The sequence below is a fragment of the Salarias fasciatus genome, chromosome 3 (genome assembly GCF_902148845.1).
Source record: "Salarias fasciatus chromosome 3, fSalaFa1.1, whole genome shotgun sequence".
Taxonomy (NCBI): Eukaryota; Metazoa; Chordata; class Actinopteri; order Blenniiformes; family Blenniidae; genus Salarias; species Salarias fasciatus.
The window spans coordinates 15,120,705-15,145,555 of NC_043747.1; the positions used below are offsets into that span (position 1 = coordinate 15,120,705).

Genomic DNA, 24,851 nt, shown 5'->3' on the forward strand with positions numbered 1-24,851 from the left:
AGGGCAAAGGCTGTCAATAAGGATGTCAGGACAGAAATTACAGGAATAGGATTAAAGAAAATTTACTCTGTTGCTCTATTTGTTTCTCAAATATCACCGGTGGATTCTTTGTCTTTGATTTCAACATGCTGTGCAAATTAAAGTCATGACACTCTTTTCTAACACCAACATCTGAATTTTCTTCACAGAGTTTCTACAGCGGTGCGAGCAGGTACACAATGAAGCAAGGCGGCGACGCCGGGCAGGAGTGTGTTTATTATGCCGTGTAGTAATTTGACCACGCATCCATACTCGGTAGAACCATATTTAGAAGCTCATAAATCTCCAACCTCCAGCTAACAGGTATTTACTACGCCTTCAAAAAGCACTTTGCACTTCAGTAGCAAAGTCGCGTATAGCTGGCCAAACTCGTCCAGGTGCGCGACGCTGTCCGCGCTGCAAACAGCGTCGAGAGTCAAACGATGGTCGGCGTGCAACGGGACGCCCACAGAGCTCGTTTTGTTTTAGATTCAAACAAGTACAGCGACGGTAATAAACACTTCCTGGTACTGTGGTTGGTGTGTGTGTGTGAGTGTGTGTGCAGTGCAGCCTACCTCCAGGCTGCCTCTTTTGGAAGGGTTCAGGATGAGGAACTTTTTCAGCAAGTTCTCGCAGTCGGTGGACATATAGAAAGGAATCCTGTATTTGCCGCGCAGCACGCGCTCTCTCAGCTCCTGAAAACACACAAAAGCACCGACGCGTGAAGGGAGCTTCGGGTATTCACAACCAAAAAAAACGCACAAAAGACGACAATCGTTACAGCAACAATCAAGAACAGAAGTGAAATTAGAGTGTTTATCATCAGAATACAAGTCTTAAAACTTCCTGCTGCTGCATGTGAGACTCAGAAGGGCTGAATTATGCTTCAAAGACATGCTAAAACCAACACCAGTACACTGTATGTCATATCGCCCACCCGAAATGTGTGTGCACATCCAGAATGAGTCATGAACATACAGCGCGATCGATGGTGCGAATTACTGCGAACAGTCATATTTCAAAGACTGTGAAATAAAGAATGTGCGGTTGACCACTTCGCAGAGAAAACAATACTCAGACTGACACCGGCAATTTCACACATTCACTCGTTCCCTCTCGAGTTCAGCTTCTGCTTTCTCGAAGGAAGCAGGAACAGAAATCGGCATGACAAATACTACAGCCACCCACAGAACGCAGACATCTGCTTATGTAACGCAGACGAACACAAACACACACGCACACACACACACTCCTTGGGCCGACCTTGAGGTTTTGTCCATCGAAGGGCAGCGAGCCGCTGACCAGTGTGTAGAGGATCACTCCCAGGCTCCAGACGTCCACCTCGGGCCCGTCGTACTTCTTGCCCTGGAAGAGCTCCGGGGCGGCGTAGGGCGGGGAGCCGCAGAAAGTGTCCAGCTTGTTCCCCAGTGTAAACTCGTTGCTGAAGCCGAAGTCCGCGATCTTGATGTTCATGTCTGCGTCCAGCAGCAGGTTCTCCGCCTGTGGGGGGGGGAGAGGCAGACACAGAGCTGTGATGCACGGAGTCGGAGAACGCCGAGGAAAACAGGACAGATATACAGGAAATATTAGCATGCAGGGATACATCTTTTCACTTCAGAGACCTACAGTTTGGTTTGTATGATACGGTCGTGCGCTATTTGCACCTTTTTCCATCCTTCTTCAGATACAGAGAGACCAATTCAATCAAAAGCAGGCAGCATCTTGTCAAAGAGTATCACTCCAAGTACCATTTCCTGGCACGTCGGAACATTTGAATAAATTCCTATGAATTCCACAATGTGACCGACGATAGTCACAAACACGTTTTGTGCTGAGTGAGAAAGACGTCTTTCAGAGTTATGGTCTGGGGCCTGCAAGTAGCGCACAACCAGCAAAGTGAGCTGCCACAGTTTGTTCCTGCGTGTGTGTGTGTGTGTGTGTGCGCGCGCGCGCGCGAGTGTGTGTCTTTAAGCCCAAACTGAGCCAGTGAGCAAGGAGGCTGAGGTTGCCTAGCAACAGGTGCGCTCTCCTTTTCACTTGCTCTGAATACTCTGCAGCTTGTGTGTGTGTGTGTGTGTGTGTGTGTGTGTGTGTGTGTGTATGTGTGTTAAATACAACTCTGACATCATCTCCAACCTCAGATCCGAATAAATAAATGAACACCGACTTGAAACTTTTGTAGGCGTCATCTATTATACATTAACATTAAAATATTATGTCAAACAGGCAAAACAAAAACTTGAGCCCTTCAAGGAAATGATGTATGTCGCGGTACGAGGTGCGTGGCTGCTGCACATTCATCATATCAGAAATTCTGAGCTGATTTTCACCTTGCTGTAAAGTGCAGGCTCGTCAGCGTTTGCTCTTTGCAGCGCGGCACCTGAGAGTTAAGCCACTGCTGGATTTTACAAACCCCATTCTCTCGAGTGATTGGTACACTGTGCAGGATGGCAAGTGTTATAATAATAATGAGAATTGTATCTCGGCAAGAAGCCTCTCATTATGCTGCTTTGTTCTATTCTCTTCAAAGCGTTTATAAAGTTTGACAATGGCAGAAATGTTTACTTTAAAGAAAAAAAAAGGAAAACAGACGGAAAAACCGGTTAGCGTTGGGAGGTTCCTCGGCGCTCGCTGCGCCAGTAATCATGATAATGTTTTGCCTACAGGTCTGACTGCCGGCATATTAAGAGGATTTAGAACTGCATAATACAATGAAGCAAAAAGGACCGGGAACGACTTCTGGGTTCGTGTTGTGTTTTAGGCACAAAGTACAGTGGATCGACCCAAACCGACACAAACACACGGGGGAGAAAAACAATCCCCGTAACAGCAAGACAAGACGAACGTAAAACCTGGCAACGCATTTAAGCCACAGTCCTCAAAGAGGGACATTTCATCTTCTTTGTGATTAACCTCGGGGTCGCCTGCTCGTGGGCAGGATTTCATCTCAATGAGTCAAATCATATAAAGATTAATGTGGAGAGACGGAGGGGAAAAAAGAGGGGGGAGATCTAACACTCCATGTAATTCAGTAATGTGTGCATGTTCTCACCTTGAGGTCTCTGTGTACTATACACTTCTGATGGCAATACTGCACTGCTGACACAATCTGGAGCGAGAGAGAGAGAGAGAGAGGAGGGTTGAGACAAAGTGAAAATCCCGAACAGATCCTCATTAGAATTTCAGCAGGGAAAGGGACACACACGTTAACTTGTTTTATTTTATTTATTAAGCGGCATATTTTTCACGAAAAACATGTTTCCTGCAGAGACACAAACACACCAACCTGTCTGAATTTGGCACGGGCTTCTTTCTCCTTCATCCTACCGTGGGCCACCAGGTAATCAAAGACCTCTCCTGGGAGACGAGAGAAAGAGGAGGAGGGCCGGCTGAGTGTTGGAACAGGACGCTTGTCTCCGTATAGTAGCAATCACTGGGGTCATTCGGACACCCAACTCAACGCTGTCCTTTCAGAGCCCGAGTGGGAGCATCATGAGAAGAAATCTTCACATTTCAGACAAACTGTCATTGGATTTCTGTGGTTTTCTATTTTCAGCGCGAGTCTATCTAGTTGCACTAGTTGTTCTAAACAGCAAACATTATTTTTTCTGAAAGAGTTGACACATTAGAGCTGGTTTTGAGCTTTGTATAACGATGAAAACAAGACGTTCCTCTATATATAATCCCACTGGACCTACAGTCTGTGTTCATCCATTTGGGGTCCCTTAACTTATTATCTAACATACAGAGTGCCGAGCTTCAGGCGGAATGATTTCACAGGGACAAGCACTCACCTCCACTGGCGTACTCCATTACCAGGTACAAAGTCTTCTCTGTTTCTATCACCTCAAAGAGCTTGACTGAAGGGCGGAGAAAGAAAAGGGATTGGAGGGGGTGGGGGGGCAGAGCGGAGGGAAACAAGGCAAGAAAAAGAGTTTGGGAAGGGGTAGGAAAAGATTGGAAGCAGAAGAAAAGCAGGGTTGTTATCACATGACCTTGAAATACCAATTAGGAGCAGCTCGGAGGGAGCGACGGCAGAGTGCAAACTCATCTTTCACCGTGACTCACCTATGTTGGGATGATTCAACATCTTCATGATCCTCACCTCTCGAAAGAGCTGCGTGAAAACACACCATGGTCAGTGGTGAAATGCAGTTTTCACGTCTAGCGGCATACACGGATAGCATTTGATACTGAGGAGGGAAAGCATCCGTTTTAGAACCATCAATCTCTCGGAGAAACCCCACTTTAATGTCTCAAATATCACTGAGCAGACAGATTCTTCCTTCCTGCTTCACGGAGGCCAAATCGAAGAAGCTCAGTGGCGACGCAGCAGCGCAGGCTCAGAGCCATGATGGTTTTTCAGCACAGACTTCAGGCCATTTTCAAAACTCGGCATTAAAAAAAGATAATGCATCGCACTACTGCAGACATAAAGGTTTGAGGATCTGCTCTCTGCTCATTAGGAATTTATTACCTCTGTGAGTCAGCGTATAGCGTCCTACCAGACTCTATGGAAGCTTCCGGGATAAACGAATCCACCGAACGCATGTGGGTGAAACTTTGGAAGTAATGCACAGCGATAAACGCTTTAAAGTCAATTTAATTGTTATGAGTGAACACAAAATAATGTAATGCTGCATCTTAGCCTGTTTTCTCTATCTTGCATTTGAGCAGACGGTAGTGTATTCTCTGCCCGAGCGTTTGGTGTGTGTGTGTGTGTGTGCGCGCGCGCTCGGCATTGCGTGGTTAAGACAGTTTGCGTGTAAGTGGACAGACCCCACCCTGCCACCATCAAAAGAAGTAATTGCAGCTTGTTTCCTGTAATTAAAACTCTCTCTGAAAACTAGACCACTTCAGACAGATAGAGGGAGGCGGAGAGACGGAAAGGGAGAGAGGACACGTGGTGCATGAGGAGTGACTTGAAAAGGACTTTTTTTTTTTTTTTGAGAAAAGGGACGAGAGAGACCGAGGCCTGAAAGTTGTTCCCTGAATGTGTGAGAATGAGAGAGGGAGCTGAGGAGACCCACCTTCTGCAAACTGGAAGAGTTGAGCTGCGTCTTATCTATGATCTTTACAGCCACCTAGAAGCAAAACAACACGGTGTTGGTTTATCATTGCACATTTATTCATTTATGGCACTTGCCGGTTTGGGTTTGACGCCTCCCGCTCACACACACCTGTCTGCGAGGGCACAGGGAGAAACACACACACACACGCGCACGTGACGACGCTCTCTCGGCATTAAGCGATAAACACACCATCGCGGCAGGACACGGGTTGCATAATGGGACGGGATACAGAGGGAGACAGAGAGCTGGAGCACATTTTGTTAAAACCCTGAATAAATAAGGTCTCTGGTTCATAATCCACCGGTGGTCACTCGTGAGAGAGAGAGAGAAAGAAGAAAAGGAGAGAAGAGGAAGAACAGGAGCTGAGGAAAATAAAAATAGAGAATTTGGACAGATGGGAAGGATTCAAAGTGGGAGCCGAGGAAAAAAAAGAGATGAGGCAGTACAAGAGAAAAGAGGACATGAAGGCAGGGGAACAAAGAATTATCTCTTCACAAGGACACCGGAACGGGAGGTCTGTTTATGTCTTTCACTGTCAGCTCATGTCTCTTTTGGTCTTCTCCTCTAGTTGTGTGTGTGTCAGTCTGACTCTACGTTGTTTTCTGTGTGTGTGCGCGCGTGTGTGTTTATGCGTGCTCGCCAAACGAGTCACATGGAGTGTTATCAGGGTGTCAGGCACAGCGCCGTCACACATTGACAGAGCCCTCCCACCCTTCTCTCGTCCTCTAACGCACTGCATCGAGGGCTGGCTGGACCGGCCAGGCATCGGACGGGAGCCCCAGAGCACACACACACACACACACACACACACACACACACACACGGCTTTCTCATTAAAGCAACCGATCACAGAGTTACATCACATCTGGAAATCGCAGCAAGCCTGAGACGTTTCAGCGTCTCTGATCGAGCTGACAATGGCGATGTAATCTCTTTGGAGCAGACGTGTCATCTCCAAAGCCTCAGATCAGACTGAGCCCACTGTGTGTCACAGCAGGACCCCTGCTCTATCCTCAGCAACCAGGACACCAGATGATCGCTCAGCCAAACACTTGCTAATTAAAAGCAGTCACAGGCTTTTCTACGCAGTATGTCCAGCCAGTGTATCAATATATTGATGTGTAAGGTTTCTACAGTCTTCTGGTTCGTATTTGTTGCTGAAAGGATGTGACCGATTTGGCTTCATGTATAGGCCTCAAGTTCAGTGTGTGTGTGTGTGTGTGTGTGTGTGTGTGTGTGTGTATGTTCACCTCTTTCCCGGTGAGGACGTGTCGTGCCAGTTTGACCTTGGCGAAGTTGCCCTTGCCGATGGTTTTCAGTAACCGGTAGTTACCGATGTGCGGCTGGTCGTCCGATGTGGTCGTGGCGACGGAGTTTCGACACCGCGACATGCTGGAACGGCCGGACGACGACTTGGGCTCCTGGAAAAGACACGCAGCCGGGCGTTAGTGCACGGGGACGAGATGACTTTGAGAACGTCATTTAGTACAGTACTGCTGAAAAACAAAAACAACAACCTCACAGAATAAATTTACATTTTTTTACAAACTGCTCAGAAATAAAAGAAGCTAAAAAGGAACAAAGCAGCTGTTCTCATACCTTCATGTAGAGCGAAAAAGCTCAGTATAGAAGTAGACTGAGAATGTGAATATGGGCTGTTATTTCACCTCCTCAGGAATCTGCAAACTATTGTTTTGGTGTCGCACGAGAGTCTCTTTGTTTGCTTTTCTATTGGTTGTTATCAGCTGTGAACTGCAGCAGCAGAACTAGCTGTGTTAAAATGGTCACTTTTTTTGCGAATGTAATTTATTTCTAAATGCATCAGCATGGAACATCGTTATCGATATGTGGGTTTATACGCACCAAAGGTATCATCTTATTCAGTCAGTAGATCACTCCCAAAATGTTTTGCCTTCTCACATACACACAGCTCAACTGGTCAAACTTGATGCATTTCTTGAAGAAGTGAAACACTGATGAAATATTTTCCAAACAATCAACACAATCTGAACCAAAAGAAAATAAGACGTCAGCTGTGAACCTGCTGGGTACTAGTGTTTACATGGTTTGCGTTTGGAACAAGGATCAACTTAAGTTCCACTTCATTCAAATGAAGATGAAATATTTTCTCCTAGTGAACTGCAGAAAACATAAATACAGATTAACATTAATTCAGTCAGATCAGGCCGTCAGAGGAGAACAGACAGCAAAGCTTTGCCGCACTACCACAAAGCAGTGGCGAGGTTTGACTGCAGACTGAAAACGGACACCCAAATATTGTTTATTATCCTCAAGGTTTCCAGCGAGCGCTTGAGAGGGAATACATGGTGATGGGAGTAATTTGGCTTAAAAAAACTGGAAGGTGACCTTATTTGACAGGCAGAAAGCAACATATCTACGGCACTGATTACCAAGAGGCCATGGAAACTGCTTTTCTTTGACATATTTGTTGAAAAATCAATTATGACTTATGAGGAAACAAATTATTTCCTGTCTTTTTATTGGCTGCACAAGACTCAAAATCATATTGCTTCATGAATAAGCTTTTGCAGATAAAGAAAACTGTGGACAGCACTAGTTATGGTAATAATCGGTGCTGCCCTGCTGAATAAAATCTACATTTTACAACAGTTAATGTTTCATGCTGCAGCATAAGAGAAGAGATATTTTACCTCTGCTTCTCTGACCAAATGTGTGCAACATCATTAATTACACCCCTAAAATAGAGTATCTGCACACATCCAGCACAGGCCAATAAATAATGCAGATTAGATATTTCCAAAAGGGAAGGTGTTCCTCCCCGGGGAGACTCCAGAATAGTTTTGCAGGACTCAGTCTCAGTGATGTGATAACAACAGAAATCCCACAGAACAGCTTGTTCTGGTTTGATCTGGTCAGAGAGGAAGCCGCCGCCACCGCCGCTGTCAGAATTTTCAGGTTAACCTTCTGTTACTAAAAAACAAAAAAACAAAAAGGTGCACGTGTTTCACAAAAGTTCCACATGCGGCGTTTTGAAAACCATCAACGAAAACGGGAAAGCATTAAAAACAGGACAAGCCGAGATGCAACAACAGCTGAGTAATTCTACTTCAAACAGGGCGTGATCAACTAAAGCTGCTGCAGTTTATGAGGCAGAAGTGAGATCCTTGAGTCAAAGGCATGCCCGACAAAAAAAAACAAAACCTTGCTGTGCTGGCAAGTTGTCCATCGTTGACAACAGCGATTGGATTTCAACTCCAGGAAAGGGTCACAGCGAGTGTGTGTGTGTGTGTGTGTGTGTGTGTGCGCGCGTGTGTGATCTGAGCGGACAGGTGACGGGGATCAGGGTCAGGAGAGAGGACGACTGGCTCCAGGGCGACGACACTCAAACACGCACGCATACACACAAATCCTAGAATACACACAAAGGTGCGGGCATGCAGACGTGCGCACACAAAGGCCCGGGCCGCACACCTCGCGGAGATTCGATACCGAAGACTGAGACAATCCAGTGAAATTCACACTGTTGGTGTGGAGCGAAACGGCCTCGAACAAACTGCCTCCTTTCATTTCTTCTCTTCCTCCAGCACCGACCAGTCATTTTAGTCAGCTAATCATCTCCTTCAAGCTCCAAATGAAATTAGACACTCGCTCCGTGTTGCAAATTACCCACGGACCACATTTTTCATCAACACTGTCCTGTGTACTTTCAAACTTTGGGGCCGAGGGGAACGAGGATAACCATGATTACTTCACTGTGTTTGTGTTTCCTGCTCCAGATGGTATGATCTAATGTCTGCATCCCGACAAACCCCCCCCCACTTCACCCCAAACACGCCGCTGCTGACAGTGCAGACCTGCACCAAGTGTAAAAGGCCAGATTAAGCCTCGGCACAAGCAGGAGCACTCGGATTAAAAACAAAATGACAGTTACATTAAATCTACAGGACAGGGAAGGGGGGGGGGGCCTTATGTGGTCTTGTGTGTGAAGGGCGAAGCGAGTGATTTTTATTTTAGGAACACGTGGGAGAGCGAGGCAGACAAATGTCCTAAGCGGGAACTGTCGGAGGAATCGGCTTTGTATCCTCAGATTGCTTCTCATTGTCTCAATGAGCTCGGCTGGCCTCTGCGTTACCAAACGGCTTCTGTCACTCAATCAGCCTCGCATTGAGATCACCACAGTACACCTCTCCAAAATAGCATCTGCAGGTCACACTCTGGTCTCAACAAAACATTTGTGTGTGTGTGTGTGTGTGTGTGTGTGTGTCTCTCTCTCTCTCTCAGGGGGTTGTACAAAGTGATAAGCCCTCCTGGTTGTTGCCTGCCTGTACAGTGTGCACACGCAATAGTTTCATTGCATATAATGCTGATAAATATTTAATACTCCTGACTGATTTCAATAACACGAACCCAGACAATATTTATTCCATATTCATTTCTTTTAAAGAGGACTTGAGGACAATTAAACCATTTAAACTTTTGTATAACTGTGCTCTCTTTTGTTGTTACACAATGATTTGAGGCATTTTTTTTTTTTTTTTTTTTTTTTTTTTAATGTCGGCAGCTCCTCAGAACAGAACAGCTATCTAAAAGCACTCAGGATTTCTGCTGTAGCTGGATAAGACGTCTTCTGAACTCGTTCCGAGGACCATAAACTGGCCGGCGCAAATGAAGCGTGCTTCCGCCGAGTTCTCACACTCGTCCACAGTCCTCAGCTCTTTAGTCTTCCCTCCTCTCCTATCCTCTTTCATGTCTGACTATTTTTGTCTTCTGATTCTTCCTTCATTTTTGGCCAGCTGCAGGCTGAGCAACCTCCCCCCGCGCACCCCCAGCACACACACACACACACACACCTTAGTTATAATTATAGACATGTTAGAGGACAATAAGCGGCATCATTGTTTTGTTCTCACGTTACGCTTTTATGCTGAGTGCAAATCATAAACTACATTACCGACACACGAAAAAAATTCTTCACTTTATTGCTTGAAAATTTGTAGCGCGGCTCACAGTTTAAAACGCAGCTGATTGATGAGAGACAAATAAAAATCACATGACTGGAAAACGCAACACCAAAGCGTATGCTGGTGATCATGTAAACTAGCAGACCGTACAGGATAAAGCTTGGTGAACTTTTAAGCGACGGCCTTCGAAACCAACTGAAGGGAAAGCTGCAGAGGGTTGAGGCTATTGGCATGAAAAAGTCTGTACCAGCTATTTTTGAGCCACTGTTTTCTCGGTATCGCTCCAACAAATAAGACGAATACAAAGCTAGCACAACTTGGAAAACGACCAGTCACGTTAAAGTGAAATTTGACAGGATCAAAGAAATCAGAATGATTTTTTTTAATGAGACAAGCGAGACAGCTGCGCATGACGCGAGGCGAGCTGACAAAACCTGTACACGCCATTAATACGTGCGAGGGATTTTCATTTTTACTTAATTAGGTCGAGGAAACCCTGAAGAATTTGTCGTATTCGTGCAACAAAGAACTGGGAGAGCTGGGAAAATCCCAATCCGAGTCAGAAGTCATCGGTCATAAACCACGATAACATGTCAAACCGACACCAGTAAGGTCAATATTATCGTTGCCTTTCACTTCCGCATGCTTGGAATTACCATTCTTTTGTGAAGCATGCAAACCGAATCTGGTCATTTCCACTTCAACTGTACCGACGCAGGGTTGTCCCAGACGACTTTTGCCGGTGTAAAGTATGGCAAAGGTTATGCAGTCAGGTGTGTGTGCCTCGGTTTGACACCTTAATGTTCCCCATTTCTCAGTTACTCGTGAACACAAGGGGAAAAAAAATAGTTATCTTAATCAATAAACACAAACATCTCAAAACCTTTCATTCCAGATAAAAAGGCTGTGTAAAAACAATGTGAAAGAACTATTTATTTATCCCTCTAGTGAAGGAGATGTTCTCTGCAGTGGATTTAAATTTTCAGCAGCCAAATGTACCGTAAGTGTTCGGTACCCTCAGAGCAAATCATTATTTAATCCAGACCGTGCGGAGAGGCCATCAGTCTAGCTTAGGTTCAAGCCTACCATTGAGACCCCTTCCTTAGAGTGCGCACACACACACACACACACACACACACACACACACACACACACACACACACACACACACACACACACACACACACACACACACACACACACACACACACACACACACACACACACACAAACACACAGGCGCCCACACACTCACACGCTCAGTGAAAAGTCACTGACAACATGTTTGCAGCTGAAAGCCATTTAATGCCACACTGCAAACACAAGCAGTTGCACATGACCAAAAACACACACACTCACACACGCAAAGCAGTGAAGGTAATCCAAGGCAGTGCTGGTTATGTTTTGGCTCAGGCCTCATTATCACTGACCTTTACTAATCTGAGTTCTGGGAGGAAGCCACCGGGCGACAAACAGATGGAATTTTGCACAGCGCAGTTAAGAAAGCGGAGCCACACATGAAGCTACACACTACAAACACACAGCCGAAAGAAAAGGGAAATACGCAAAGGCGGGAGAACACGGGCGAAGATGCCTCCAACAGCAGAGATGCAAAACAGGTGCAATAAAAGAACACATGAGCGTAAAACCACACTTAGACAAACTGCTTAGAGAGCAGGCTGCTATGTTGTGTTATGGTAAACAGTCTCAACTCATGACAAGAGGAGCTCTAGTTAAAGCCCGGGTTATGCTTTTACAGCAGGACCGAGTTTGCATATTCTCCCTGTGCATTGTTTGACCTGTCCATAGTTGTGATCTGCTTCAGCAAACTCACTTCAGTTCAAGGAGAAAGTAGAGGGGGGCAGACCAGTGAAATGTCGGCGCAGTAATGCACAAAAATCCAAAAGTTACGTGCGTGAAAATGTAATATCTTCAAATTAAGTACGATTTAAACACAAAGTCAAGATTAAACATGCAAAAATGTCTTTCAATCCTGCTGAATCTAAAAATACAGGAATGGTTTAACTACATGCAGGCATCTCATGGGCTGACCTGAAACCTCAAGAGAATTGGCCACAAAAACATGGAGGAAACACCCCTACAGTTCACTACGATAAACTGTTCATACAAACCTATCAATATTATAGAATATTTATGATGAAAATAATGCGTCTTACACATAAATCTGCAATTTTTTCTGCTCAGATTATCAACAAATGAAGCTCAGGTTAGTCATGGGGGGAAAAGCTTGCTCTGCACTATGGTTTCTTCCCACAATCTAAAATCCAGTGTTTGAGGTGACTAGTGCTTCTAAATTACTTGAAAGTGTGAAGGTGAGTGTGTGTGTGATTGTCCCTGTGTTTGCCCTGTAATGGATGGGTGACCTGAGGAGGGCCGCCCCTGCCTTCACACACCGAGAGCTGTAATCACCTCCCGTGACCCTGAACTGGATAAGGTGATACGGAAGATGGAAAACACAGCGATCATCATTACATTATTCACATCTGCCTCATTATTTTCCAGGATACAGTGGACAGTGTCATCAAAAACAGCGTAACTGCATGATTACTGTTCCGTGTTTCCTGATCCTCCTGATAATCATGCGTTTCATTTACTTCAAGGCAAAGCTGTGACATGTGTCAGTGCTTTAATCAGAAAAAAGACGAAGCTGAAAGCCCAGAAAGACACAGTTTGTTTAAAAGAGCCCCGTGTGAGTTCACTGTTGAGCCCGCAGTGTCTTCATATAGCTGATCAAACATGTTAAGAGTGCCGGGAAATGTGCTCCAGTTTGGCAGAGACGGAGAGGCTGCAGCTAATGAGAGCACTTCTACTTAACCACACTTGTCTAAATGGGGATAGTATTTAATAATTAAAATTCATTAACAGACATGCTTATCCGCTTCATAAAAGCTTGACTTTTCTGCCTCATCAAGCTGTTCCTTACCCACATCTGACAGTTGTTTTACTCAGTGAAGTGATTTGTGAATTTATGATGAGAGTTTCAGTATTTTCCGGGTAGGACGGCCATGTCTAAAAATAAAAATGGGGGATTAAAAACATGCTCAATCATAAAAAATAAAAAAAAAACAAAACAAAAAAAAAAACAAACAAGAAAAACTGCTCAGCACAGCAGCATTTAAATACATTATATTACTGATCGCCAAATCTTACTTCCTCTGGACTTCTACAGCGACAAAGTACAAGTGGGGGAAACCTTGGAACCAACTTGGATGAAGGGGAAATTAAAGGCATGGTGAGAAATGCCACTACACCTGTTTGACACTCCGTATTCAACACGCAATAGAAATCCAGTTCAACAGGACTGGGGCGTGGAGATTTGCATAGGTATATTTTTGAGAAAAGTTGGGGATGAGAGAAACGATTACAGTAGCACCTTATGTAATATAAGGATACAAGAAACTGCGAAGACCTAAACTGGAATATGTAGAATTGTGTGATAAAGCTAAATGTGTTTTAATGCGAGTTTCAATGTTTCAAGGGACGAATTCAATTTGTAGCACAAGGAGGAAATAAATAAAAAAAAAAAAACTTCCTCCACTCTGCACATACGAAAAACGCTTTTATGCAAGACTGAATTCTTACTGCCTCTAATTGTATGCTTCATCTGCCAAACCTCTTTTTGGACCATTTATATTCAGTTTTCAAATACATTGTCCATATTATATCGCTTATTGTAAAACCTTGCAGCTATTCCACCTATATTTAAACTCCATGATATTTTGAATAAAGATGATCTTAAAGATAAAGGTGGCAACACAAACCAAACATGTAGATCTGACTTTTTTTTTTTTCCCCAACAACAATCTTGACATACTGGATCAGTAAAGTTAAAATTGATTACAATGATAAGCTTTTGCAATAGTTTCTCAATAACGTGACAGCTGGATGCAAGCAGATAAGACTGAGCAGGAGAAGACAGCCAAGTAGAAAAGCTTAATGTGAATTCCTTACAGAGCTTTCGCTTTTTCGTTAAAGACCTGTCCAAAAAAAAAACTCATTTATTGGCTGTGACTCAGCACAGCGTTATCGCTTGTGGTGAAAATACAGAAAGTCCAGTGTTCAACCAAAAACTTCCTGCTTGGTGTGAGGTCGAGTGTGTGCAAGGAGTTCCAGCTTGAGTTTCACTCTATATCTGATGATTACTCAGCTTCAATCGCAACAGAAGGCAGGAATGATGCCGATGACAAGCGAAACACTTAAAACTAAAATTAATAAACTGCTGTAGCTGTATGTTTATTTTTGCTGGGTTATTTCTGTAAATATCACTCCAAAAATATCCAAAGACGAGGTTAATTAGCCCAGTGAAATTTGTACAAGAAATGTTATTGTTGATTACACATGTCTCCAGGATGCTGCGTACAAGACAGAGTCACTTGTAAACAATCCATCGTAAACACAACAAGGTCACAAATAAGTCGAGCAATTTCATCAATTTGAAAGATCAATGATCAGTTCATTGCTGTGCGGGGTTTGTTTATTTTAAAACATCATTTAGACGTTAAAGCATACAAGCTAAACCTAAAGATTCATGCAAGAAAAAGAAATACACCTCAAATGCTACAAGTGTTTGTTGAGGATGTATAAACTGAGTTTTTAATAAAAAAAAAAAAGAGGCATACAGCCTCAACACATTTTTTGAGTTTACTTTATTTTTCAAGTTCAATTCAAAAGGACATTTGACCAGTTGTATCCCAGCCTCTAAACCTGGCTTTATTTGCAATGTAAATTTCAACTGAATGAAACGTCACAAAAAAGTTAATCATCTTCCAACTGAATGCAAAAAACACAGAGTTAAATATCAATGTGGAATAATATGAAAATAAGAATGCCACGGCTCCTGTTTTTGCACTGCTTCACACCACTTTTTAGCGTGGACATGTGTCATGTGATTCATTATTACGGATGTCATTTTGTAATATCATCTTCAATAACATTGGCAGTGTGTCAGATATGACATTGGGTAATATTACATGCACACAACCAGAAAAGGCATTCAAAAATCTGTTATTCAGAAGCTTGGAATGATCCCAGATGTGGATGAAATCAGTTTTATTAATACAGGAAAAAAACAAACGGCAAAATCCCCTTTATATCTTGAAATTTAGGCCCACTGATTGAAAAGCATTTGACACACATCTCTCAGAAGTTGTTCACTCAATTAAACCAATCCTCAATTGTTATGAGCGTGGCTACCACCTATAATTATCGACATCAAAATCAGGCCTCGCTCCAGCACAACTCAGAAAGTATTTATGATTACGACGTTACTTTATTATCGGCTGGCTGAAAACTCTACAGACCACTCGTGTACAACGCCGTGCATATTCATACAAGCTAAACAAACCCAGCGCCGCACACGAGGCCAAGTCAATTTGTGAGAGGCCCAATACTTTAGCGAGGCAGTGCCACGCTGGGTCTCAGTTTGCTGCGAATGTAGTGTTGCAAGGATGTGTGTTCTCTTGAACTGGATTACCCTAACTCCCTCTTTGTGTGTATGTGTGTGTGAGTCTGTGTGTGTGTGTGTGTGTGTGTGTGTGTGTGTGTAATCAGTTCAGAGCTGGTGTTTGCTCTGCTGCTGTCACAGTTGGGACACACTGCATAGCACTTCCTTGTGCGCCCTCATTTTGCTGCTATGCAACTCAGTGGGTGTGCGCAGTGCATGAGAGCCACCAGAGTAAACAGGTCTGTTCAGCTTTCACAGGGCGGCTAACACAAGAACAACTTTATATACTTCTCTCGACAAAAGAGCAGAGGCGCCACGCCGAGTCAGGCTGGCAGTTCTTTAGGTCTGGTTTTAAGTGTTCACAAGTTAGGAACGAAAAGATTATCCCTTCTGGCTGAGCTACTTTCTGGACGGACCGTAGAAAAGCTGAGACCAGATGAGTGATATAATGCAGCCGCCGCACAAATTAACACTCATAAAACAAATGCTATGTTCAAGCATGTTTTCACGACTATTTCAACTTCGAATATCCTCTATACCTTGAATTCAGTCAGATTTAAGAACTTCAATATAGATGCAGATAATCTTAAGTCACAAAATGTTACATGGACACATGAATCTATGAATCGAGCTTGAAACCAGTCGACTTTCAATGCACGTGCAGTACGTAAGTCACGTTGCATTTACTAGCTTCAATGCAAACAATCTTACTACTTGAAAGCAGTCATCAATACACAAACCAGTGATTCAAAACTGAAATAAAGAAGACATAAAATGTCAAGTCCACAATTTCCCCCACTCTTAGTCCATTTTGCTTTCCGATTCTAATAAGAGGGCCACAAACTATCTGACACAACATTCTTGTAAGAACACATGAGCAAGCGCTGACATCAGACTGACATCAACCGAGAGGCAGAGAGAGAGAGAGAGATCCACCCTCCCTTCACCTGGCTGACGTCAAGCCCTTCCAATTGCCCGTCCACGGTAAGCCGCCACACCCACTACTGTTCAACAGGAAAGGCCTGTTTTTACCCTCCATGCATCAGGCGCAATCTGACACGCACAAAACGCACTGAACTTCACCCTTGTGTTGGCTAAACAATGACAGAACAAACCCGCATGGTGCATGTAGTTAAGAGATTCCTGTTCCTTGAACAGCAATGAAAGAAGAGACTCAACTTTCGATTCTGATCCAAATAAACGCACAATATTTATGCTCAAGGGTAAAAAAAAAAAGAAAAAGAAAAAAAGAGTTGCTTGTGCATGTGTGACGGTAAGAACAAAAATGTGATGAAGTGAACAATCTTTGAGAGTGTGTGAGTGTGTGTGTGTGTGTGTCAGATTCTCTGTTGCTAGGGCCCTGGCCAGCTTTGTCTTTCTGTTCATCTGCCTAGTGACGGGTCTGGAAAGGAGAGAGGCATAATTTATGGTTTCCTGGGCGTAACGGCAACGTGCATGCGTGAGTGTGCGTGTGCGTGTGTGTGCGTGTGTTGCGTTATATTCGTGGTGACTCATTCAACAGGAGCATGAATGAAAAAGGTGAGCACTGGAATATTAAAACGCATTTTCACAGACCTCAGTCCAAATGTGTGCTCGCACACACACACACACACACACACACACACACACACACACCTTCTTTCTCATCTATATTAAATTTCCAGCTTACCAGCTCACTGGGAGACTCTGGCTTTCTTTAAAACTCCCAAGGTGTCAAGTGAAATGCATCAAACTGTGCTCGGCTCTACCCATACTTTCAATACCATGTTTGTTTTATTGCCGTGGTGCTCGACAGTATTTTAAACCCGCAGGCTTCACAGCTTCAGTCCTGGAGGAAGTTACAAAGGTCAAACTGAAACACACCATGACCTAGAGCTGGCGGGGGAGAAAAAAAAAAACCCCAAATAGAACTATTTAACTGCTAAATACTTCAGATTAAATCAATATGTAAAGAAAAATAGTTTTAATGGATTACTGCGCTGGCAGACCGCTAAATTAACTCAACTCCTGACAAGTAGACTTTGACTGTCGGCAGAACCAAGAGCTCATTTTGGAAAACCCCCTAAAAGAATGAAGAAACAAACAAATGATCTGTTTGGGCGTCATGTGGCCCAATAGCGGCAACGTAAATGCAATTTGCATGGATTGATTCCTCATCAAGGAACCTTTGCGGCATGCGATTGCCCTAAAAATCCATCCCTTCAGACTTTGAACTGTTTTTAAGGATTCATTTGATCATTCCAACGATTACTGTAAGGTAGTTTCATGCCACTTCTAGCCAATCAAGTCACAACTGCTAGTGCCAATATCTCTCATGACTCATAATTCAAAAATATTAGCCATTCTATAAGTGCTTCAATGGATGCTGTCTTGAAATACATGAGTATGAAAACCTAAAGTAAATAAATTGTGAATGAGAATTCACGTGTGTTGAATGAATTGTATTTGAAGATCTCGATCAACATGATCTGACCTATTGATTGCCGAGTCGTACTGAACATGATTGAATTGAGTCATCCGGTGATCATACCAACAGCTATTTAAAATGCTTCAATAGATGAGCAATTATTTCAATTTCAAGGCATGTAAAAAAAGGATTTAACAATAAACACACACAACGGTCATCAGAGAGGTTAACGGCACACAGACTGCAAAGTCGATCAATACGTTTCGCAATGGTTTCCTTGTCAATGACCTGCATAAAAGTTCAAAGCCACAGAGCCTGTAAGCTCGGTGTAAGAGTTTCCTCTATGACAACAAACATTTAAAAGATCAAATTCACCTTTAATTCAAACTTCGACACTTCAGAAATGAAGGAATTGGGCCTAAAACATGACACCGAGTGCTGCAGCTGTGAATGTGCTCCATCTTTTTTTAAATTATTTTCAAGGGAACTGTGTACAAACACTAAACTGCATCTTTTGCACTTCAATTGTGATCCATGCCAAATGAAAATCACACCTGTAACCATGGCAACTGTACTAAAAAGATGGCGACAGTTGCTCTGAAATGATTAAAAGAGAGAAAAATCAAGTGTCTAACTGAGCATTACCCTCATTACTTACTGATGAAGGCTAGAAATTGATTTCTTCATCAAACTGAAGGAAGTTGAATGTTCACAGATAATGACATGCAGTTTTTTCTGGCTATAAGACGAGTTGCACACAAGACAGACGAGTGTCTGGTCACATTTCATTTCTTCCTCTTCCCAGTTTTAATCCTGTGATCGCTTTCTGTCTCGTCATTTCATCACATGTGAAAAAGCTGTGACCGTTTCAACCGACTCCTCAGTACGACCATCCTGAGGTCGGTACCGGTGCAGACAAATAGCTGTGATACGTTTCCTGGCCCTGTGATTTATTTCATTGGAGAATGTAAAATCCTGCTCAAACACACTCTGGCAGACCAACGCCTTCATCGCAGAGTGCTGGGGGAAGATCCGGCTAGCTCGGTGTGCAACTACATAAACAATGACATGGAGGACAAAACAGCAGGCAGACCTGTATTTCTGGCTGCATTTAGTGTGTCAGAAGATGTGGCACAATGAAAGGACGGGGAAAGACTGTAAAACAGGAAATCCAACAATAAAGTGATCGCGCCGAAGGAAGCGGACAAACCTGTTAACGACCGAGGCGAGTGACCACATTATTCTCATTTCAAGGAGTTAATGAGACAAAGTACATCTGCACTTGTTTTGTATTATAGGAAACATGTTTCATTTCTAGAGCAGTGTTTACTTTTTTCACTCGGCAAAAGCGTAAGCAGGGATATTTTTACCTTGCTGACATGTTTCAACTGCATCTGCAGTCTTCCTCAGAGCGTCATCTGACATGTGGCGGCGCTTTGAGGAAGACTGTAGAAGCAGTTGAAACATGTCAGCAGGGTAAAAAGCAGCTCTACTTATGCTTTTGTTGACTAAAAAGTAAACCCTGCCACAACTTAAGAAGCAACAGAATGAGTATAACACATCTATGTTTTATCTCTCGATGTACAAACTCCAGGTATTCATCGTTGAACTGGGGTCAACCTGATAATAAACGCCACATCCAAATCAGTTCCTCAAACTCGCGGCCAGCGTGAAGCCCTGCATGGGAACACGTCCGATCGCAGCCACTCAACATATCTGCCATTTCACACCGACAGAAAGATGTCACAAGTCACTTCGCCGCATTTGACAGCTCTCTCATGATATGCACACGGCAACTGCTCTTAATGACTGAGTGGACGACTGTAGACCTTTATAACCATTAACTCAAAAGCTCAGCTTGCAGTCATGTGTAAAGGACCTGCAAACTTTAACCCTCGCAACTGGGTGAAGCAGCCAGTCTGCCACATAAAAATGAACCTGTTCAAAGCCACGTTTTTGTACGGACACGAGAAGAGTTGGGAGTGGAAGCTCGCATGGAGCAGGAGGTCACCCGATCACATCGTGAACAACATCCGAGTCTTTGACAGGAAACACAGGAGTTGTGTTGAGGCCGGGCCTGTCCTCATGTCCGGTGCCATTTTGTCTTGTATCTTGAGACCCGACACCAAAGGCTTTCTATACATGGCCTTTAAAACAGACCCTGTTTGTGCGGGAGTATCCATCCGCGACCTTTTGCCTACAAACCCACTTCACTGTCTGCCATGACCCCAAACTTTTTTTTTTCCCCAATTAAACCCCTAAAATCTTTATTCAAGGCTGCATGTTGACCAAAAAGAAAAGAGCTTTAGACGTTCAGTGAAATCTCTGATGTGTTTGGTTAGTATTTCTCTCAGGATGACATAGTGCAGCAGGACATCTCTCTTAACACATTCATGTGGCTCGCAGCACACAATGAGGTATTCCACCAGCTATGTATGAGTTCAGGTATTTTCCTAATGCTGCGTGCGGCTGGATGATGCTGCATTATCTCCTGGCTAGACCACAGCCAGGTTCAAACTGTTTCTTTCGCTGCGCTGTGAAGGCCGGCCAAGTTGCCTCATTGAATTCGCCGTGCGGTGGGCGAATACCGAGGGGTAATGCCCGCGCGCTCACCGGGTGACGTCAGCTTTAAAAATACCACGTGGAAAAGGAGATATCCTCTGTGTGCATGTGTGACTGGAGCTACCTAACACAACCACTTACATAAGCCGGTGTTTCGTTCCCGACCTCTGCTCCCATAAGGGTGCAGCCATGTAGCAACATGGATGCGTCACTCTGAGCGCAGATATTTACTAACGCCTGACTATCAGTGGAACGGTCGACCACTGGCACATCAACAGGTGGAGTCTGTCAGCATTTTACTTTACAAGAAGTACAAATCTTTGAACCTTTAAGCCTTCTCCGCCGAGCAGTGTTCCTATTGGCTGACAGGAGCAGGTTTGGATTATGGTTGGCTGTTAAACTGCCATTCACACCTGGGTTTTCAACATTTTAAAGCGTTTGACACAGGGTGCAGCTCTGGTGACAAGCTGGAAATAAGTACCGCTTTGTTCCCTGCGTTTTTACAGGATTTACCAACCCTATCAGCTTTTAAAACTAACAAGCAAACCAAAAAACTTTTCTGTGAACACTGCGACACACGCAAAGTTTCTGACCAGCAGCTGAAAACAATGCACTGCGTCGAATCTTCACCACAGCTACATTCGTACACCTACAGACAGCCGAGCAACACAAATATAGAAATGGCTTTAGCCCAACACATGCAGACATCATCCACTGTCGACACTGTCAACACGTTTCTTTTTCCACTCGACATTCAGGAGAGACTTTTTATTTGACGAGACAAACACCACGTGATGCCTGTCAACAGCTGTCCCGAGTAATGGAAGTCATCGTCTTTACTGGAAACCATAATGGCTTTCATGTGAGGGTGTGTGTGGCTTTTTTTTCATAATACCAAGATAAAACTGTCTACAAGGTTGAGAGAGATGCTGTTATCTTGGGAGCTGAAGCTTTTGTTCTTGTCTTCGAGCGTTGCTGCACTGCATAGACAAAGACTCTTCTTTGGCGTTTCAACTTTTAAGTGTTTCTCTAATCAGCTACATGTAAAGAAGCTCTCCAGTCTCGAAGCAAGGACAATCACTGACTACAAGCTTGTACAGCTGTTATTAATGACTTGGGATTTATAAAGCGTTCAGGAGATATTCGGATGTGGATAGGAGTTAAGATTACTCCAGGGCAGAGGAGTATGTGTACTTTCCGTCTACGAATTCCTCCCAGGAATGACAGTATCTAGGAGATCATGGTAACAGGTGAAGTGTTCCAAAACCGAGATGGTTAGAAACTGGATCACATTTCAAGTCATCCGACAAGGTTGATCTCTCGTGAAGATAACACTGTTCCAAACATTAGAAGAATTTATGGAAAGTTCACTATGAATTTTGGATCATTACTCACACATAAAAAGATAAATAACATGTGAATTATGAGCTTCTTCTCTTGTTATGTTTCTAAAAACCAAATGGTTGAGCAGCTCGTCTGCAGTGCAACAGGTCAGAGTGACAAAACGTCAAGGGGGAGGACATGCCTTAAGACACAGACTAAACAGAGACCTAAATTCGTGCTGCTCTCTTGGAAGGAGTGGGAAATCCAGTATGAGTGCGTAGGCAAGCTGGTGAATCACTGCTGTGTGGCAAAGAGACAGAGACGACCAGAGACTGCACAAGGCCAAATGGGCCCTTCTCTCCACAGCTGAGAAGAACTTTGTACTAAGACAGCTTTGAAGGGAGAATATTACCAGAGAACAGAGACTGGATCTAAATAGTTTCTCAGGAGGATCAGTGTCTAGGAAATAGTCAAACGTGGTTCTCAGAAGGTGATCACATTGTAGAACCTATGAATTTGATCATAATGGTTCTTCCATTGATATGACTTGATAAATTATCATTTTCCACGTGCGTGATCTGTTCCAGAATAAAAGAACCACATCAATGCAAACTGTCCACAACATTAAATCTGGTATGACTCAAAAAATCTGAGCAGGGAGAACAAGGTAAACCAAGAGGGAGGGCACCTTTCACCTACCCATGCCAAAAGGACAGGCCACAGTTTTCAAAGATTGAAAAGCTCTGTTCCGTCAATCATTAATATTTTAGAGGTATATCTTACCTGCCCGGTCGAGTTTTCAATGACTTGCCCCAGGGGGGTCCTTGTTGACATTTTTGAAAGACTTGGGAGTCGCACAAAAGGGATAATGAACGACGAATCGACTCGTCAGTGTCCCTTGAACATTTAAAACTTGTGCAGATGATGGGAGAGGGAGATTTCCAACAGATGTCCAGTGCTAGCCAGCTAGCAGAGCGACAAATAGCCCGTGAATCAACAAGTTGAATCCCACATCGGCGGCTAACCCCGGATAGCCAGCTAGCTAGAAACTAGCTAGCAGCGACCGCACTTCCCATGTTTGTCAACAAGCACAAAGCAGGAGAAGAGAAATGTTTCCTTCCGAATACATTCAGTTCACAATAAGCATCAAACGGCGTCGACGTTGGGCAGCAAGATGTGGAACAGACGCTGGACCGTGGGGTTTGGAGCAGCTAGCTGCCTGTGCTAGCTTGAAGAAAAGTTGGTTGTATTGACGAGGTTCAATTAGGAAGCTAGCATGCTAACCTGTAAGGCTGCTAAGTAAAATCCGGGGAAGACGTAATTTTTTTTTTCCTTTTTTTTTTCTACAACAAATGTTTCCTCGGCGTTGTTTTCATAACGCAGTGTCGTCGTGTGTCTATTCTCTCTCTGTGGCACAGAGGTTTCTTTCAGCTCGGAAAGCAGCCCGGGGCTCTCCAAACTTTCAGGCCAAAGTTATTCCCGGCGAGGTCTCGACCTTCCCAACTCACACAAAACAGGTCAAAATATTCCCAGGCAGATATCCGGGGTAGGGTATCCGAAAAATAGTAGCAGCAGCGAGAAAAATGGTCGCATGGCAGGTGGGAAACACGAATTGGATCACTGGCCGCTCGATTTTTTTTTCTTCTTTTATTTATTTTTTTAGCCCATGTAGCTAGCTAATTCGGCGTTCCTTTCGAGGCTTATCCCCAGCGACCGCAGCGGCAGCGACTGCCACAGGGCGACCCACAAAACTCCGAATCCACGGAAATCACCGGCGCTCTTCCTTGTGTTGCGTGATTGGAATAAGGTCGTTCACCAGTGCTGCACTGCAGTGTGGCGATCTACCGGAGTCCGTCCTGTCGCTGCGCCGATCACAATCCCAGCGAGCGGCCGACCGAAGCAGGAATCATCAAGTTGTAAAATCCATTATCGGTAAAGAGGGGCTTTCTCTTCGGGAGGTGCGTATCGCGGGCGACGGGGGAGGAGGGGGGGGAGAGAGAAAGGCGAGGAGCTGCAGTCTATGCGCACGATCCTGCCCTGATACCGGAACAAGCTCGCGGCAACATGGCTGCTTGCACCACGACTGGGAGAGGAGGACGGGGAGGGGAGGAGGGGAGGAGGGAGGGGGAGGGGGAGGGGGGATCTCTCCGTTCGGCTCCACTCGGGCTTTTCCGGGATTCGACTGACCGCCATTCCTCCAGGTTGGTAAATGGCAGGTGCAGGAGATCGGAAATGTCCTCCAACAGTCTGTGACTCTACATGGTTATGACTGTATATCCTGCGTGAGATCACTGGGTGATCCAAACCACACCGAAACACCCCGATTCAATGTAACTTTTACTTTTGTTATTATGTTAATTAATCATTGGATATATACTGCATTAATACTCAGTGCCAGGAACTTTAATGGTCTTTTGCTTCTTCTACTTCCTTTTTTTTACGTATAAAAACAGGTTAATTCCACTAGTCCTTAAATATAAAGTCATCACATTATTCTTTCCTAAAAAAAATTGACAAGCAATGAAACTTAAAGTTCAATCAGTCATACCTTATTTGAAGAGAATAGAAAATAAATACTTTGTTGTCAGGCTTATTCATTTTGCCACCATGTTTGATTATCACCAAAAGAATCTCTTTTCTACAATAAGTTGTCCAAGGTAACTTAATCTCTATCTAGAGATAGAAAAAAAATAAGAACTCTTGTCTTACTGGATAAAAAAATAAATAAATAATGCTTCACAGTTTTAAAAAATAATGAGAACCAGACATTTATTGAATGTTTGGGCCAAAAAAACAGTTTTGTCTCTTCATTATAATGCAACAATCCATGGAATGGACAGAGTTAAGACTGAATATATTCATAGAGCAGCTTATTTTTGTTAAAGGTTTTCTGGGAAAGAGAAAGAAACATCAGTGAGATGGTCTGTTTATATATATATGGTGATTTGATAACTACAAGTGCAAAAGTATGCTGAGGATGGAGCTGCCAGGAAAGAGAAGAGGAAGGCCAGAGAGGAAGGAGAATACAGGAGGCAGAGAGGGCTGGAACAAGACGATCTACT

At 43.8% G+C, this 24,851-nt stretch overlaps 1 protein-coding gene across 9 annotated transcripts in view; it reads right to left on the reverse strand.

Annotated features, from left to right (window-relative positions):
* mark2b (MAP/microtubule affinity-regulating kinase 2b) overlaps positions 1 to 23,861 on the reverse strand; it is a 42,615-nt gene extending 18,754 nt beyond the window's left edge. For all 9 annotated transcript variants that reach the window (XM_030087473.1, XM_030087422.1, XM_030087445.1 and 6 more), the window contains exons 1-9: positions 22,573 to 23,861; positions 6,341 to 6,511; positions 5,049 to 5,102; positions 4,087 to 4,135; positions 3,813 to 3,878; positions 3,305 to 3,375; positions 3,071 to 3,127; positions 1,282 to 1,518; positions 594 to 713 (exon numbers count right to left, since the gene is read on the reverse strand). In XM_030087473.1, coding sequence (XP_029943333.1) covers positions 594 to 713; positions 1,282 to 1,518; positions 3,071 to 3,127; positions 3,305 to 3,375; positions 3,813 to 3,878; positions 4,087 to 4,135; positions 5,049 to 5,102; positions 6,341 to 6,511; positions 22,573 to 22,623 — 876 coding nt within the window. In that variant the 5' untranslated portion in view covers positions 22,624 to 23,861. The remainder of the gene's footprint in view (positions 1 to 593; positions 714 to 1,281; positions 1,519 to 3,070; positions 3,128 to 3,304; positions 3,376 to 3,812; positions 3,879 to 4,086; positions 4,136 to 5,048; positions 5,103 to 6,340; positions 6,512 to 22,572) is intronic.
* Positions 23,862 to 24,851: the final 990 nt, after the last annotated feature.